The sequence below is a fragment of the Lolium perenne genome, chromosome 3 (genome assembly GCF_019359855.2).
Source record: "Lolium perenne isolate Kyuss_39 chromosome 3, Kyuss_2.0, whole genome shotgun sequence".
Taxonomy (NCBI): domain Eukaryota; kingdom Viridiplantae; phylum Streptophyta; class Magnoliopsida; order Poales; family Poaceae; genus Lolium; species Lolium perenne.
Genome location: NC_067246.2, coordinates 85,696,497 through 85,714,878, shown reverse-complemented (window position 1 = coordinate 85,714,878; position 18,382 = coordinate 85,696,497). Strand labels below are relative to the sequence as shown.

General features: G+C 44.2%; 1 protein-coding gene across 1 annotated transcript; it reads right to left on the bottom strand.

Moving 5' to 3' along the window:
- Nucleotides 1-4,907: 4,907 nt before the first annotated feature.
- Nucleotides 4,908-6,905, bottom strand: LOC127338255 (peptide-N4-(N-acetyl-beta-glucosaminyl)asparagine amidase A). The gene has a single exon (XM_051364451.2). It carries the CDS (start codon nucleotides 6,894-6,896, stop codon nucleotides 5,100-5,102), a length of 1,797 nt encoding a protein of 598 aa, XP_051220411.1. The 5' UTR covers nucleotides 6,897-6,905; the 3' UTR covers nucleotides 4,908-5,099.
- Nucleotides 6,906-18,382: the final 11,477 nt, after the last annotated feature.

Genomic DNA, 18,382 nt, shown 5'->3' with positions numbered 1-18,382 from the left:
TACAGTAGTAAACAACTTCCAAGACACAAAATAAAAATAAAGTACTGTAGGTAAAAACATGGGTTGTCTCCCATAAGCGCTTTTCTTTAACGCCTTTCAGCTAGGCGCAGAAAGTGTGCATCAAGTATTATCGAAGGGTGGTGCATTCTCAGCGGGGTGCGGAGTTTTCTCAACCAGACATAATATATTAGATACATAAGTTTTAGCATCTCCCTTTTCATTAGTCTTAGGCGTGCTACTCTCATCAAACAAATTTTCAGGAACAAGCCAAGCATAGTTATTTTCTAGTGCATCATTCATAGCTAAGAGTTTACATGGTATTGGTGCTTTGATCTCCCCACCATCATCAATATTATTAGTGTATCTTATTCTATCCATGTCCATCTTTTCAAGGAGACTAACAAAATTAGTATGAGAACCAAGCATATTAAATTTAGCAAAGACCTTTCTAGCCTCTCTTGCTAGACCACCAAATTCTCTAAGAAGGGTTTCTAAAACGAAATCTTTCTTTTCCCCTTCTTCCATATCACCAAGTGTGAGAAACATGTGTTGGATTATAGGATTAAGATTAACAAATTTAGTCTCCAACAGGCGAACTAAATGCGCGGCAGCAATTTCATAAGTAGGTGCAAGGTCTACCAAGTGTCTATCTTCAAAATTTTCAATGGTACCAACATGATTGAAAAATTCTTCTATATTATTTCTCCCAACTATAGACCCATGTCCTACCGGTATGTCTTTTGTGGTAAAATTAAAAGGAAACATGATGAAATAAGTAAAGTAAATGCAAGTAACTAATTTTTTTATGTTTTTGATATAGCAAACAAGATAGCAAGTAAAGTAAAACTAGCAACTAATTTTTTTGTATTTTGATTTAGTGCAGCAAACAAAGTAGTAAATAAAACTAAGCAAGACAAAAATAAAGTAAAGAGATTGAGAAGTGGAGACTCCCCTTGCAGCGTGTCTTGATCTCCCCGGCAACGGCGCCAGAAATTTAGCTTGATGACGCGTAAAGCACACGCTCGTTGGGAACCCCAAGTGGAAGGTGTGATGCGTACAGCAGCAAGTTTCCCTCAGTAAGAAACCAAGGTTTATCGAACCAGTAGGAGTCAAGAAGCACGTTGAAGGTTGATGGCGGCGGGATGTAGTGCGGCGCAACACCAGGGATTCCGGCGCCAACGTGGAACCTGCACAACACAACCAAAGTACTTTGCCCCAACGAAACAGTGAGGTTGTCAATCTCACCGGCTTGCTGTAACAAAGGATTAACCGTATTGTGTGGAAGATGATTGTTTGCAGAAAACAGTAGAACAAGTATTGCAGTAGATTGTATTACAGTAAAGAGAATTGGACCGGGGTCCACAGTTCACTAGAGGTGTCTCTCCCATAAGACGAACAGCATGTTGGGTGAACAAATTACAGTTGGGCAATTGACAAATAAAGAGAGCATGACCATGCACATACATATCATGATGAGTATAGTGAGATTTAATTGGGCATTACGACAAAGTACATAGACCGCCATCCAACTGCATCTATGCCTAAAAAGTCCACCTTCAGGTTATCATCCGAACCCCCTCCAGTATTAAGTTGCAAAGCAACAGACAATTGCATTAAGTATGGTGCGTAATGTAATCAACAACTACATCCTTAGACATAGCATCAATGTTTTATCCCTAGTGGCAACAGCACAACACAACCTTAGAACTTTCATCACATCGTCCTGTGTCAATGCAGGCATGAACCCACTATCGAGCATAAGTACTCCCTCTTGGAGTTACAAGCATCTACTTGGCCTGAGCATCTACTAGTAACGGAAAGCATGCAAGATCATAAACAACACATAGATATAACTTTGATAATCAACATAACAAGTATTCTCTATTCATCGGATCCCAACAAACGCAACATATAGAATTACAGATAGATGATCTTGATCATGTTAGGCAGCTCACAAGATCCGACAATGATAGCACAATGGGGAGAAGACAACCATCTAGCTACTGCTATGGACCCATAGTCCAGGGGTAGACTACTCACACATCACTCCGGAGGCGACCATGGCGGCGTAGAGTCCTCCGGGAGATGATTCCCCTCTCCGGCAGGGTGCCGGAGGCGATCTCCTGGATCCCCCGAGATGGGATCGGCGTTGGCGGCGTCTCTGGAAGGTTTTCCGTATCGTGGCTCTCGGTACTGGGGGTTTCGTCACGGAGGCTTTAAGTAGGCGGAAGGGCAAGTCAGGAGGGGGCACATGGGCCCTAGATGACAGGGCGGCGCGGCCAAGGGGGGGGCCGCGCCGCCCTAGGGTTTGGGCTCCCTGTGGCCCCACTTCGTTTCGTCTTTGGACTTCTGGAAGCTTCGTGGAAAAATAGGCCCCTGGGCTTTGATTTCGTCCAATTCCGAGAATATTTCCTTACTAGGATTTCTGAAACCAAAAACAGCAGAAAACAAAGAATCGGCACTTCGGCATCTTGTTAATAGGTTAGTTCCAGAAAATGCACGAATATGACATAAAGTGTGCATAAAACATGTAGATAACATCAATAATGTGGCATGGAACATAAGAAATTATCGATACGTCGGAGACGTATCACTGCCCGCCACACGCCGCTACAATTAGTGTGGAGCAGTGCGGCAACCCACATACACCTTCAAACTCCACAATGAATGTTTGAACCCAGACGGAACTCTGAACTTCACACTGAAAGTCCGAACCCCGACTGCAAACTCTAAACCTGGATAGACAACTCTCAACTACTGTTAGGGATAAAGATATATGTGAAGGTGATAGAAATACTGCTTATTTTCATGCTTTGGCTAATCAAAGGAGGAGAAAAAAGATGATCCTTGTTTTAGAAGGTCCTGATGGCCATGTGACTGAAACCAAAGGGATGTTAGAGATAGCTAAAAGTTATTATAAAGACATGTTTGGTGCTGAGGATAGACCTGATATTAGGTTTTGGAGGATTTTTTTCTACCTGAAGAAAAAGTAACTCTAGAGGAGAATGATATGTTAGGAAATATATTTACTCTAGAAGAAGTGAAAGAGGCTATTTTTGGTTCCTATGCTGATGGGGCACCTGGTCCAGATGGTCTCTCTTTTTTCTTCTACCAAAAATATTGGGATGTTATTCTCAGGATTTAATGAATTTGTTTGATGCTTGGTTTGAGGATAAATTAGATATTTTTAGATTAAATTTTGCTATGATTACCTTGATCCCAAAGGAAAGTGATGCTAGAACTATGAAGAAATTTAGACCTATTAGTTTGCTTAACTGTAGTTTTAAGATTTTCTGTAAAGTGTTGACAAATAGGTTACTCGTTAGCTAAACTCATAGGTAGATTGATCTTCCATAATCAATCTACCTTTATTAAGGGGTGATATATTCTAGAGAGTGTAGTTACTGCACATGAAATTGTGCATGAGGTTCAGGAAATTAGAAGGTTTTCTTTTCAAAATCGACTATGAAAAGGCTTATCATACAGTAAATCTAGATTTCTTGTATGAGATCCTACAGCTTAGAGGGTTTAGCCCTTTTTGGATTAGACTTATTAAACAACTTAGCACATGTGGTTCCGTGGGTGTTAAAATCAATGAAGTTGAAAGTGATTTCTTCCTTACTGGGAAAGGTTTAAGACAAGGGGACCCTCTATCCCCTGGTTTGTTTAATTTTCTAGTAGATGTGTTCTCCAAAATGTTGTCGAAGGGAGGTAGAGAGGGACTTATCAGGGGCCCGTGCCCTGATTTTGTTCCTCGAGGGGTGGTTTGTCTTTAGTGTGCTGATGACACTCTGCTCTTCCTTGAGAAAAGTAGCAGAATTCCAACTAATATGAAGTGGATTTTAACCTATTTTGAATAAATCTCTGGTATGATAATTAACTACCATAAGAGTGAGTTGATACCTATTAATGTAGAGGTAGAAGAGTGCTCCTCTTTTTTGGAGACTTTTGGTTGTGTGCTAGGTTCTTTCCCAATAAAATACCTTGGGATTCCTTTGCATTATGATAAACTAAAAAGGGAGGATTTACAACCTTTGATAGATTCTATCTTAGGTAGATTGTCTGGCTGGAGAGGGAAACTACTTTCTTCTGCAGCTAAAAGTGAACTAGTTAGATCAGTTTTAGCTAATATTCCCATCTATCTGTTGTCATTTTTCAAATTCCCCAAATAGACCTTGAAATTAATAAATACTCAATTAGTTAACTGTTTGTGGAATGATGAAGAAGAAAATAATGAAATCCATTCAGCTAACTGGCCTTCTGTGTGGATGAGAAAAGAGTTTGGAGGTCTATGTATTCCAAACTTGCAGGAGTTAAATCTCTGTCTACTAGAATCTTGAATTAAGAGATATATACAAGGTGAAGGGACTCTGTTAAGAAAAGTAATAGATAGTAAATATAACACTAGGAATCCAAACATCTTTGCTGTCATGCTCCAGTTCCATTTATAACATAAATGAAACCAATGTTCAGAGCCAAATTTGAAAACAGAAAATAACAGGGAGGACAGCAGGGAAACCAATGTCATGATGCTCATCTATAAACAGAAAAACTCTCAACTACACACTCGAGTGGACATAAAACTCTAAACTGCAAACTCTGGACTGCAACAAAATCTACACAAGTTCTGAATATACCGGGTACAGAAAAATAGATTCAGGAAACCAATACATCTTCAGTAAACCACTACATCTTCAGAGTTGAGCGTTTATTACTGCTTAACATCGATCAAACATGGACAAACTTCATAGCATTCAAACTCATGATTTCAGAACAACTCATGAGTTCATACGTACCCTGATGGCGCCGTTGCGGTGTTACTCACTTCTTGGACTATGTTTTTCTGCTTGAATAAATTGCTTTCCAAGGGCAAGGGTACGGTGCGTTTCCATTTTAGAAAATTCTACTAAATGAGTAAATGACCGAAGGCACCTCTCATTTACGGTCAACTCGTGTTACAAGCCTGTGGTTATTGTATAGCGGAACTAGCGGTTGCATACATGTAGTTTTATGGTCACCTTGTAAGGTAGTACACAGCTTAATCAGCCGGCCTTTTAAGTTTTAACACAGAATAGTCAAACAGTCGAAAGATCAGCTTCTCACGAGCTCATCCGCGCCAATGCTGGAGGCGCCACGGCGTCGGCACGGGAAGAAAACGACCCCTTCAGACAAGCCTCGTCGGAGTGGTCGGAGACAATGGCGTAGCCGCTGCTTGTCACGTCCCGGGAGTAGCACCCGTCGGTCGCCTCGTAACCGTACCTCTGCCTCGTGCCCCACGACACCCCGACCGCGTCACCTTCGTCGTCCACGTCGATGTTCACGGCGGAGTCCTGCGCGTTGCCCAGCGACCGGGACCAGAAGAACCCGCGGCCGGCGGCGACTCTCTCCTCGGCGAGCCCCAGCCTCACGTCCCTCGCCACCGTGTACGAGCCGTTGAAGGATTCGTTCACCACGCCCACGAAGATGTCGAGTCGGAAGCTCTGCTGCGCCTCCTGCGAGTACGCCACGCCGGCGCGGTCGGTGACGTGCACGCCGGAGTACGCCTCGGTCGTCTGGTTCACCACCTGCTGGCTGTCCCCCTGGACCTCGTTCGTGTTCTCGTACCCGAGCCTCTGCGTCCACGTCGCGGTGATCTTGCCGTAGGACGACGTCTGCACCCACCCCGTGGCAGAGATGCGCCGGAACGCGGTCGTGTAGTAGAACTCGTCGCCGGGGCCGTCGGGCCGGAACGCGATGCTCGTGTCGAGCGGCGGCGCCTCGTAGCTGGTGAGGCCCGCCGTCGTCGGCGCGCCCCTGGGGTCCAGCCACAGGTGGAGGTTCGCGTCGACGAACCACACGTCCTGGGCGTTGGTCACCGACACGGCAAACTCGTGCGCCTTGCCGTCCAGTAATTTGCTCAAGAATGGTGTGATCTCGATGTCGTAGGACGGGAGACTGAACGAGCCGATCCCGGTGATCGGGCGCCAGAGGAGCGGATTAATGCCGCCGGTGTAGATGACAGGGAACGGCCACACGGCGCCGACGAGGTCCCCGTCGATGCTGACAGTGACCTCGCGGAATGGGCCGTGGCTGTCGGCCGTGTTGGTGTACCAGAACTCGTCGTCGGCGTGGTACGACACGTAAACCTCGAGAACGGCACGGTAGGCGTTGGTCGGCACGGCGAGGCTCGCGGACCCGACGTCCTGGCCGTTCTGGATCTGGAACCATAAGCCGTCGTTCAACGGGAGGCTTTGCGAGATAGGAACGATGACGTCGGCGGGGCCCAGCCCGGGCTGCGGAGGTTGCGGCGGGTGGCGGAAGTAAAGGTGGAGCGTGAGGTTGGCGTGGTACACGCCGGTGTACTGCTCGTTGACGACGTTGCCGAGGTAGACGGCGAGGGTGGAGGGGCTGCGCGCGGCGAGTAGGGAATTGTACTTGGTGATATCCTTGGACACCGACCAGACAATGCCGTTCGCCCGCGGCTCGGCGGTGCAGCCGCGGAGGAGCTCGGCGCCGCCGAGCCAGACGCCGAAGATGCGGTCGTACTGGACGCCCCGGCAGGCAGCTCGCCACTCGAGGACGGCAAGGGAGATCAATGAGGCGTGGCCGCCCGCTGCGGCGAGGCAGGGCGGCGGGGAGTAAGCGGCCGTGACAGGGGGCTTGGTGTAGGTGTAAGCGAACGAATGCGAGAGAAGCACCGTGGAGCATGGGCCGAAACTGCCCGGCGGTGGCCGGTGCGGCCGGTCCACCTCGAAGAAGGTGGTGGGTTGGTCGGGCGGAGGCGGCGCACGCGCCTCGATTGCGGCTACTTCCGATGCCGACAGACGGAGCTTGTGAGGTGAAGCGAGAACGACTGGATAGGAAGTGATGGCGAGCAGGAGGAAGAGGAAACAGTGCACGAAGGACTCGGCCATCATCGATCGAGAGGCTGGAGGAGGCAGTGTGCTTGTGCATGGCGCGCTTCGTGGAGAATTTAAACAGGTTATGAGTGGCGGGAGAGTGTCCTCTACTGCTCTCGTGCATTGAAAATATATTTTTTTTTTGTAAAGAGTACAAGTGAAGTAGAGTATAATTTTTGAGGGACCATGCGGCAAGGTTTGGATTGCAAGCTTATGTACAGCGACAGTTAGCCTGATAGATGCAGGGCCAAATGAGGATAATTAAATGACCTAATTAAGTAAGGTTAGATTGTAAGTTTAACTTACTAGATTAGTAAATGATTAGATGCATATATCTACCACGAACTTGTACAACAAGCGGCCCCACCAGCTTTGGTAAATCGAAATTACCTAATTCCACTAAACTATGCTCTACTACTCTTTTACAACTTCTACAGCTGGATAACAAAATGTGTGCACGTTTAATTTGATTTGATTAGTACTGGAATGAAGTGATAATTATACTGGAATGATCAGCCAGGTACAATACTGATTGTAAGGAGCTAGGTTGGTGTCAGTTTACAACCCTAATGGAAATTAACCTACATAATTATATTGTGTGTTTAATTATGGTACATGACTCACACATGTGCGTTTTGGAACAGAAAGAAAATAAGCAAACAATATCCAATTATACAATCAAAGATGGATTATATTGTGGTTGTTAATCTTATATGGGCTTTGTTTGGAACACAAGTTTAAAAAAACTTGGAAGCTTACCTCGCATTGACTCTGGAATTAGCATTATAAGTAGGTCCAGCCCTCTAGCCTCAATTACATTGTGAGCGGTACCACGGATATGCAGAGAAATAGAGGATAGATATAAGAGCAAGTACAATAGATCATCAGCCAAATACTTACTAAAAGTGAGAGAAAAAAGGAGGGGGAGTTGGACGGGCGCCCCAACTGTCGCCCATAACTGCACAAGAAACCAGAGAGGTACAGCAGGCCATGCCTAGTGCATGGCGCTAAGTTGCTGAATGCATTGAGTGCATGTTCCCATGTGTCTTGCATGAAGTTAGCAATTCAAAAATAGATGGTTAAATATTTTGTAAAACCAACCTTGTAGCTAGTCTATTGTATAATACAAGTGCCTACTCTATGCTAGTTCTATGTGACATGGCATGATTCATATAGCCAGCAGCCGGCTACGTTATTGATCTTGCTCTAAACCTAAGCTTTCCTACACTAGCCCTATTCACTTCCAACTTGGCGAGGCTATAAGTAAATGATGGAAGTAATTAGTGCCCCACTAAGTTTAAAGTGGCGGTGGGGTTGAAAGACGAGATTTCCTACTTCAGAGTCGAGAGTGCATGCCTTCTTCTTCTGGGTTGGTGCAAGGTTGAATGAATGATTTATGTTATCCATGATTTCTCCAATGAAAGATCTCTAAAAATAAGATCATCCATAGTTCCTTTGATTGACGGGTTTAGTGCATAATAGTAAATGTGTAGAGGAGATCTCTACCTTTTGACTTGAATTGTGTAGCCAGAGTCGAGTTTAATGCCTTAACAACATTGTAATGTACTCCCTCTCCTAAATTTATGCATATTAGTTTTAGTCAAAATCAAACTTTACAAACTATGACCAAATGTATATAAAATAATATCAACATCTACAACGTCAACAATGTTAGAACCACCATGAAATATGTTTTCATATTATATGCATTTAGAACTATGATAGTTGCCGGTGCGCACGCAGTGAGAGCATGTTCTGATCCAATGTTAAATTGTACCTATTCAACAAGTTTTTAGATGTGAATATGTGATTTGATTTCAAAGCAGTGCTTTGTAGCCCAAGTTTCTGCCACACACTAGTTGCAAGTTCTTGGAGTGCAAGGTTATTGTGGTGTATTGTCTCCAAAGTTGAGCACAAGTCATACCGTGCGTCCCTGAGCCACGAAAGATAAAGAAATAACAATAAAAATAGTAGTGTAGCCAAATAATCCATGCACTTGGGTGGGTCAACACATCCATCCTTACGACGCGAACAACTGACGCGGCACTGGGGAGCCGCTATATGCCGACCGGGTCGGCAGTTATGGGGTGCCGCACACCTCTCCGACCCGGTGGCTATTAACTATGCCGCATCCTATCAAGTAACCTCTTTTTCTTCTTCTTTTTCTTTTCTTTTTTTTCCTTTTTCTGTTTATAGTTTTGCTTTTAAAAACTAATATTTACAGGTTTTTTATGTTTTCAAAAGTTGTTCAAAATTTTCTGTCTACAAATTTTAAAAAAATCGAATTTAAATCCGTTCAAAATTTGAAAATAGTAAAAAAATTAAAACTCTTCAAAATCTAAAATTTGTTCAAATTTGAAAAAGCATTCAAAATTTAAATTTGTTCAAATTTCAAAATTCTTCCAAAATTTGGAAATTCGTTCAAGATTAAATTTTGTTCCAATTTCGTTCAAATATAAAAATATTTCAAAATTTAAAATTTCTTCAAATTTCAAATTCATTCAAGATTCAAAATTTGTTCAAAATTCGAAATTCGTTCAAATTTTGTCAAACTTGAACATTTTCAATTTTCGAAATTAAACAGAAAAATAAAACGAGAGAACAAAAAAGAAAACAGAAAATAGAAAATAGAAAACGGAAAAGAAAAAGAAAAAGAAAAAGCGAAAAAACAGGAAAAGGTGGCCTAACCGGGCCGGCCCACACCGCGCGCGGGGGTGTGCGGCGCGGTGCAGGTGCCGACCTGGTCGGCATATAGGAAACGCCGCGGCACTGTGCTTTCAGCCGCTCGCTGGCTCGCTTGTTGGGTCGAGCAGCGGGAGAAAGTTCGGCCTCGTTTGATGGTTTTGACCGTTTGAGCTAGGGGCTTGCACTTGATACGGCCTCTGGGGGATAGCTTCCTGGGCCTGGCCTTTCAGCCGTTCCATTGACCTCCTCTCCGATGTTTCCTTGCAACTTGACTAGTCGACTGTGCAGTGTCAAAAGCCATGGATTATTTTACCAACTCGGATAACAGAGCATCTTCCATATTTTACAGTATAGAGCAGCCATTCAGTCGAGACCAATCAACACCGGTCCATGAGATCTGCGAACGGCAGCACGTACGACGAGCTCGTACGCGCGGCCACATGGAAACGGTACGGTGCGTTTTCCTCTAGCCCCACCATGGAATTGGAATTGGATCTACGCACGTAGACGGAGAACCTGTATGGCTGTACCTGTACCGTCGGCTTCCGCTGGCCGGGCGCGCACTGCACCGCCCATGTGTCGGCCGGCCGTCCTCCACGGCCTGTTCCTCCTTGGTTTCTTCAGCCGGAAGCATCCACCTCCGTCCTCCGATCTTCCTCTGTCTCAACTGGCAATCGCTACGGCAGTTGTTGCTTGAGACTCGATCAGATCTGAAGCAAGCACATGGACTCGTCCGACTCGACGAGTAGCCGTCGGCGGCACGTACGAGAGCACGGCGGCCTCAGGTTGCGCGCCCAGCTTCCTCCCTGGCAGGTACTGTTGGCCTGTCAAGCATTGTTCGCCGCGCCACCGAGATCAGTACCCTCCACCTTGCGATCAGCAGTTCAGCACCTCTAAAGATGGCCGGTCCTTTCCTGGTAGGTACACTGGCTGGCTAGCTAGTCCGTCCGCGTCACCGCACTGCCTCAGCCCCAGTGAGAGTGTCACTGTGTCAGCGCGTGACCATTTGTTGGTGGCGTCTCCGGCTCACGCTTCAACGCCAACGTGACATCACTGCCTCCAGCACCGACCAGTCCACCGAAATCTCCCTAAAACCTATCGCTTCTTACATGGACCCGTCTCTTGTAAACTTTGCACTTCCTGTCAACCGACTAGCGAGATTTTCTTAAATATCAGTCAACTCAGAAAAGTGCAACTACAGTTTAAAGAAAATTGTAACTCGGTTCAGTTGCACATTTCTATCAGAAAAGTGCAATTGCACTTTTTTAACAGAAAAGTACAACTCAAGGCACATTTTTGTACTCCCTCCGATCCATATTAATTGACTTCAATATGGATGTATCTAGAACTAAAATGTGTCTATATACATTCATATTAGAGTCAATTAATATGAACCGGAGGGAGTAAGTGATTTAGACTTAAGAAAATCTCAGTTCACTGAGATATAGCAAAACCGTTTTCTAAACTCTAGATCGTGCATTTCTGTCCGTTCTAAAATTTTAAGATTGCTATGGCTCCTCCTAGTCGCACCTGGTTAGATGGCTTAACTGAACTAGGGGACACCACATACTTTGGTTGGCAAGTTTCTTCAACTCTCGTGCTAAAAATGGCTACTCCTACATCATTTGAATCTAGACATAACAAATGATGTCGGTGACCTGTTTTTCTGGGTCCAAAAACATTCTAAGATGATGGAAGATCTTCACAAACTAGTCAATCTAAATGGCGTGACCTGGCTGTTTCGGACAAAAGAACGGCTAAATCATTTTAGTCTACCCACACCAACGCCATGTACAGGGCCGGCTCTGGCCCAGGGCAAGAAGTGCGACGGCCCGGAGCCCAACCAAAATGGGGGCCCATTATTTCCGGCACAGTGCATATAGGAAAAGGTAGAAAAAAAATTAGGCCCATCTAGCAAGCACGCAACCTAAATTGGGCCCATTTATAGAATTCGCCCTGGGGTCCTCCAAATCCTAGAGCCGGCCCTGGCCATGTACTTCAGTTGAGCCATCCAGCATAGTGTGACCTAGAAAAGCCATATAGATTTTACAGTTTTATAGAAACTAGACATGGTTTAAAATTTCACAAATAACCATTTAGGTCAAAAAAAAAAAACCCTAGCCGAGGAAGGCCTATGGCAGACCTTCTTAGGGCCAAGTACCTTGGGGACCATGACTTATTCTCCCCGGCGGTTCCCACCAAAGGATCGCAATTCTGAAACGCCATACAGAAGATCAAATGGTACTTTAAAATGGGAGCCAAACACCAGATTCATAATGGCCGTAGGACTTACTTCTGGTTGGACTGGTGGACGGGCGCTGGGCCCCTCCGTTTCACCTTTTCACGGTTGTTTGCTTGCTGTGACAACCACTTTGCTACTGTCCAGGGGGTCAGGACCAACGAGGGCTGGAGGTTAAGGTTCCGTCGCACCTTCGGCCTAGCTGAAAGGGTTGAATGGGACAACCTCTGCAGGATCTTTGATCTCTCGCCCGCTTCTGAGGGCGACGATGTGGTTCGTTGGGCTCTTGAGCCTTCCGGGGAGTACTCCACCAGCTCGATGTACTCCAAGCTGTCCCCAGGGGGGACGGTTACCCACTTTAAGGAGATTTGGCGCACGAGGGTACCGCCAAAGATCCGGGTCTTCCTGTGGCAACTTCTTCGGGGTAGACTGCCCTCCGGGGACCAGCTGCTCAAGCGGAATGGGCCATCGAATGGGCGATGTGCCCTATGTGGAGAATGATAAACATGTGACCATATCTTCTTCACCTGCCACATCGCAAAATTTATGTGGGCAGGCATTAGGTGTAACACCCCAAATTTCAAAACAAAGAGAAAATGAATTTCCTTTTTCCAAAAATGAGAACCAACAAAAACTTTTCTTAAACAGAATGCTATGCTTAATGCTCATACCTATTACTGGTGTTTTTACCATAATGAGTGTTATTATGCTTATGTGATAAACCCTAAAACCCGAAAGTGATCAAGTGAAGATCACAAATCAAAAAAAATTAAAAGAGAAAGAAATCAAATAAGAAAAACCCTAAACCCTAACCTCCTCAAAAATCCTTTGGATCTATTTTGAGAAACCAAAATAGAAGAAAAATACATATGTGGGCCTATAGCCCTAATATGGAGGTTTTGAACTCTACTTTCTTACTTTGCTAAATAATGGTGAACCATTGCAAAACTTACTAAAACCTAAACCTCATCCCTCTTGTCATCAATCTTTGAAAAATAAAATAAAAAGAAAAGATCTTATTTAAGAAAAAGGCATATGCAAGCCTATGGATACTTTTTGAAAATGATGAGCTTTGCCTTGTCTACCTTGAGTAGATGAATTGAAATACCTCAACACACTCAACAAAGCACTTACCAACCAATTCAAGCGTGAAACAAAATAAAATCAAACATATGCATAGAGGCATATGTGCCTATGGCTATTTTTGTAAAACTTTACCCTAGGCCTTTCTACTTTATTTAGAGGATTGGAAAACCTTCATAAACCTTATCTAGTACTTCTCCAACCCAATCCAAAATGAAACAAAAGATTTTAAAAAGAAAGTAATAATGCCATAGAGGCATATGAGAGTAAAATATCAAATTTGTGAAATTAAGGATCTTGACCCTAAGACTTGTAGTGAATGGTTGGATCACTCCTATATACCATTTCAGCACTCAACAACATCAATTGGGTCAAGCCTAGTCAAATTCAAAATCAAATGCCACATATGCATAGAGGCATATGTGACACATAGCCATTTTCACCAATTCTTGTCCTATGTACTTCTACTTTGACCAAATGGTGTGAAACCATCTCTAAACCTAATCTAACCCTAAATTGACCCTCAACCTTGCCCAAGTGAAGCAAGGGGAGCACATTACAAGAATAAGAAGAATTGACAGGTCACCTCTCATGTATTATGGACAATTTTGCAAATCTTTGAGCAAGACCATTTGAAATGGTTTCAATGGTTGGGAAATGTTCCTAAACTAGTAAGAATCACTTTGGAGTCAAGAAAGGTCAAATCAAATGGAGAGAAATCAAATAGGGAGAAAATCCCATTTTCACTCACATACACATTTAGCCAAATTATCAAATCTTGACCTAGCCACCTCCATTGCCTCAAAATGGTTTGAACCTTTCACCTAACTCAATCTAACACCAAATAAACCTCACTCTTGTCAAAATGTAGCAAAGAGAAATAAAAGAATAAAAGTTAGAAAATCACAAAACCCTCACATATGGCTTATGCCATTTTTATAAATTTTGACCCTAGACCATTTTGATCTTCACCATTAGTTGAATAATGTTACCAAACACTTCTTACAACTTTTGGAATCAAAGAAACACAATTCAAATCAAATCCAAACTCAAAATTGGCTCACATACAATAATGGTCAAATCTGCCCTTTTTTATTCTGGTCACTACTTTGAGCCTCTCTATTTCAAGTTTTTCACACTAAACTTTCCCAATTCTTTGCATGTCATCCAAGAGCACATCAAGGTGAACAACTTTGGTAAAGACCACCATGCCAAATTCATCTTTGATCAATAGCTAGGTTCATCCAAAGTTGGAACTTTTTATTATGATCAACAATCTCACTTTGTCACCTTTTGCAATTCTTTGAATTTCTAAATTCCACCAACACACCTCATCTTCTCTGGTAAAATACAACTCAACTAAATACCACATTTCCAAATCTTGCCACCTTTTGAATCAAACAAAATTTGGTGAGTTACATCAAAATTCAATTATGGAACAATACAACACTATTTGAAACACTACCCTAATCTGCCCCAAATCTCTCCACCTGGTTCCCTTGACCTTTCTCACCCTAGCCAACCCACAGAAACCCTAAGGGGACAAGAAAACATAGGGTGTGCATGGCCATGCCGGCCATGTCACACATGGACATGCATCCCTCCCCTCCTTCCCTCACCAGCCGTGCCCAACATGTCCTGGAGCTCCACCTCGACCTCCTACACCTGCCTATACCCGCCATGGCCGGAGAAATGCACCACAGCCACGGCACGCGTCACGCCCAGATCAGCCTAGGGCCATGCCGAGGGCGTCGTGCGCGCGCCACAGACACCCACAGAGCACGCGTCGCCCCATCCCTCTACGCCTCCCCTGGACCACCGCAGAGCGCCTTGAGCTTCGCCGCCGCACCCTGAGCCCGCCAGACATGGTCCCTTGCCCGCGCGAGCCCTGTTGCCGACGACCAGCCCGCCGGATCCCCGCGTCTGTGCCGCCAGAATCCGCCATCGTCAGCGCTCGCCAGTACGTCCCCCACCTAGCTAGCACACGCGATAGCCTCGCAGTGCTGTCGCTACCTCGCCCTGCTCCCTCCTACCCCTCTCCCTCGCCGGAGACGCCGTGTCGCTATCGACCTGCCACACCCCGCCCGGCCATCTTGCAACCTATAAAAGGAGCGCTCCTCCTCCTCCTCCTCCTCCTCTGAGCACACCAAGCAACTTCCCTCCCTCCTCTAAGCCTCCTCGCCCTCTCTACACGCCACATTGCTCACCACCGCCGCCCAATTGCCACCTCGCCGCCCGTGAGCCGCCGCAGAGCAATCCGACGCTACCATCCACCCCCGGAGCTCCGGCGACCATCGTTGAGTTCGCCGTCGTCGACACCGTCGCCCTGCATCAGCGCCACCGCTCGCCGACGTCCCAGCTCGCCGTCGACCCCCTACCGCCGCCGCTCCGGCCAGGTCTTCTCCTCGACGAAGACGACGCCTCCCCACCGTCCGATCCCCCTCTGATCCAACGCTCCTCAGCGCCCCGTACCGTTTCGGTGAGTAAGGCTCACTGACGGGTGGGTCCTGCTGTCAGCAGGCCCGCAGCGTTAGCTGGGCCGGCCCAACTCCTCTGTGCCGCGTTTCAAACTAAATCGGCCCACTTCGTTTCCCGCCCAGTTTAAATTCGAAATTAGTTTAATTCTTTTTAGACAAATTGCAAACTGATGCAGTGTTTAAAATTGAATAACTCCAAATCTACTTGACCAAATTTGATGAATTATATATTGTTGGAAAGCTTATGAAATGATGGATCCAACCACACTGGTCCCACTTTAAATTTCCTTGTACAATATATGTGACAAAAAGAACAAGTCAGGGACTTTTATGAGTTCAAATAAATCTTAAAAATCAACCACAAATGATTTTAAGTTAATTCCAACTCCTATAAATCACATTACACTTGTACTATTTGTTTATGCAAAAATATACCATGCTTACTTTGAATGATCATGGCCTAGATTAATTAAAGGACTATATGGCTAGTTCTAGTCAAAGATATTGTCCAAAACTATTGATAAATCATAGGGGAGTTTTTCTCTCACTTAAATTTTGTCATTAACAATTCAAAATGAGGTAGAGACTCTGGTCATATATGTCTCATATGAATTGTTGATGATATTGAATCACCTTAATGGTAGTTTTTAACTTAGTTACAACTATGTGTTAAATCATATGAGAGGTTTTCCTCTCATTTAAATCTTGTTCTCAAGTAATTCAACATGAGGTAGTGACCATGGTCTATAAAATCTCATCTTGAGTTAATTGGGTGATATTAAATCACTACCATGTTAGGATTAAATTGCATGAGGTATGGAACCTCATTTAAATCATTTTCTCAAATGATGAGTATGAAGAGGTTGACTTTGGTCAACCTAGGTCATATAATGTTCATGAGAGAAATTAAATCCTAATAAGATAATGAGAGGAAATTGTTTCTCTAAGTAATTGAAAGTAACACCTAAGTTAGTATGAGAGGAAATTATTTTTAAATAAGAAAGGAACACATCCACTCACTTAATAGTAGTGTGTGATGCTAGTTTAAGTTGTGTAAATCTTGTGTGTGCTTAGTTTAGTATGTAAGTTTGGTATGATGATTGTGTACCCCGTATTCGTATTTTAGACGCTAGTACCGGAGACTATCAGGAGGAGGAGGTCTTCTACAAAGAGGAAGGAGAAGAGAACTTTGACCACCACCTCAACCAAGGCAAGCTATTACCAATGCAAGCTAGACTGATGCAAACCATTTTGGTTGCAAGATAATACTTTTGCAAAGTGCAAAGCTCACTATGAGCAAGGCATTACCCTTTTTACTTTATGCTTATGATCCTATTTCCCAGTTTTACTTTACAAGCTTGATTTACTTTTGTTTTATCAAAGTACATTTTTGATTCATGATTCACTTGGTTAGTATTGGATTAGTACAAGAGTATTAAAGTTAGCCTAGAAGCAAAGCAAAATCGTGAGCACCCCTCATACATAGATGCTAGTGCTACATTGAAAGTGACTACTCTAGTTGGGAACTTGTGAAATGAAATGACTTTGAAAACCTTGGAATGATGAGTCATTCTATTGGAAGATTTTGAAGGTGAATATGATCTGTGAATGACTTGGTGAACTTTACAAAAACTGATGGTTGGGTTCGGATGCGATACCATTCCAATTTTACAAGTACCCCCACAATACCTGAATCTGGGTAAGGCTTAGCTGGAAACTTATGAATTTTAGTATGGGTTCCCTCTGAACAAGCGTCATAGGGGTTATGCCGAGGCTGCCTCCGTACTGGTGAAGTGATATGAAATGACGTGAAATGAGGTGAATGTCCGGCCCAAGCCCTGTGCAGTTCCCAGGCTGACGGTGTGTCTTCACTGGGAGGCCAAGCTCATGGGGAGAGGTGCCTATACTAGAATATGTAAATGAAAGGTTGTGATTGGTAGTTCGCGTACTGCGTACGCTAAATCAGGGCCAGTTACCCCTGACGAGCTATTGCAATTGTTGTGGCACAAGTGTACAACCTCTGCAGAGTTAAACCTATTCGAATAGCCGCGTCCGCGGTTATGGACAGTTGGAAAGGCCATACTGTTCCGTCATCAGAACTTTTCTAAAAATATGAATGGTGACTTGTGAATTGAACTTGAAAGGTGACATTGACTTTGAATCACAACAGAGTTGTGGGAATGACACTAATGTTCCCACTTGAGTTAGTTAGTACATGAAGAGTTGTTTACTAAAAGGTTTGTGAACTAAAATTGGCTTTATGCAAAATAAACTAGAGCTTAGCACCCCCTTACTAGAATTGTTAGCACTTACATTAGTATTAGTTTGCGAGTACTTTAAAGTACTCACGGCTGTGTCCCTGGCTATTCAAATGGCCAGACTATGAAGCAGAACAGCAGTATGAAGAGGACGACCAGCAGGACGCCTACGACAACTAGGGAACCTTCTGACGTCAGACGTTGGCCTGTGGACTAGAGAGTCCCTTCTACTTACGCTTCCGCTATGAAACTATGAACTTTGTGTCCGTTGATCAATAGATCAACTATTTGTGTAATTTTGGATCATGTGATCTCTATTTGTAAGACGACTATGGTATGTAATGGATGATGACTTATGATATTCAACTGTTATGTCTCGCAACAACAATATTCCTGGGATTGCGATGTATGGCATAACAGGCACCTGGACTTAAAAATCCGGGTGTTGACAAGTTGGTATCAAAGCCATTGTTTGACCTTAGGGGGCCCTAGTTAGAATGGACGTCTGCAAAACTTAGTTTCAAAACCAAAGAAGTGAATATTTGCGAAAAACTTATTCTCACTCTTATCCTTGAGATCTTTTTCAAAAGGAGGAATTCATGCCCTACTTTTCCTTGCCATTCCTACATAAAATTTTGCACACTGGAATACTTCTCTAATTTACTCCCCCTCTTTGCTCACAGATGGAGTACCAATGGGAGTTCTATCAGCTGGGTCCCGGAGGCGACCTAAGGTTCGAAAAGGATTTGAAGAAACTAGTGG

Bases quoted from the DNA above. Each gene is read 5' to 3' on its own strand.
- LOC127338255 (XM_051364451.2), bottom strand. From the start codon at position 6,896: ATGATGGCCGAGTCCTTCGTGCACTGTTTCCTCTTCCTCCTGCTCGCC.